This window comes from Penaeus monodon, chromosome 29, assembly GCF_015228065.2.
Source record: "Penaeus monodon isolate SGIC_2016 chromosome 29, NSTDA_Pmon_1, whole genome shotgun sequence".
In the NCBI taxonomy this organism is placed as follows: domain Eukaryota; kingdom Metazoa; phylum Arthropoda; class Malacostraca; order Decapoda; family Penaeidae; genus Penaeus; species Penaeus monodon.
This window is the reverse complement of record NC_051414.1, coordinates 29,904,836-29,905,334: the sequence shown is the minus strand read 5'-3', so window position 1 is coordinate 29,905,334 and position 499 is coordinate 29,904,836. Positions and strand designations below refer to the sequence as shown.

Below are 499 nucleotides of genomic sequence, written 5' to 3'. Positions count from 1 at the left end.
GGTTGGAAAAGCACACAATTATCATTTAGATTGTTGTGAAGATTAATATAAGGAAGTCGTTGAAATATAATATGAAGTGTAATTCAACCAATAAAAGGACATGATATTTGCCAGTTATTAAGATAGCATATAAAGGGCAAGACAAAAATAGCAATTTGTATTTTTTAGATTTTTGGCATAGATTGATGTCAGATTTATTTGATGGGAAGCAGCTGAAAGTAGGAATAATATTATTACAATAATCACGGGATTTAACACAAAAGTTACCTTGTTGGCAATTAGGTGTTTTAGAACTGATTGATGAACCTGTAGAGAGCGCCAAGAAATCAAAACAAAGAGTTCTGAATATAGTGTGACTACATGTAAATAAAAAAAAAATAAAAAATTTATGTTCGTTTAGGGGTTTCAGTAGGTGAACCAGTGGTAGGGGACCAGTATTTTATAAAATTATATACTTAGTGACGTAAGATTTAATATGCAATTTATTCAATAAGTAGTA

At 29.7% G+C, this 499-nt stretch overlaps 1 protein-coding gene across 1 annotated transcript in view; it reads left to right on the top strand.

Annotated features, from left to right (window-relative positions):
* Positions 1 to 71: 71 nt before the first annotated feature.
* Positions 72 to 499, top strand: part of LOC119591833 (zinc finger protein 37-like) — a 15,550-nt gene continuing 15,122 nt past the window's right edge. Inside the window, exons 1-2 of the mRNA XM_037940576.1 lie at positions 72 to 78; positions 283 to 352. Of these exons, the coding sequence (XP_037796504.1) occupies positions 72 to 78; positions 283 to 352 (77 nt within the window). The remainder of the gene's footprint in view (positions 79 to 282; positions 353 to 499) is intronic.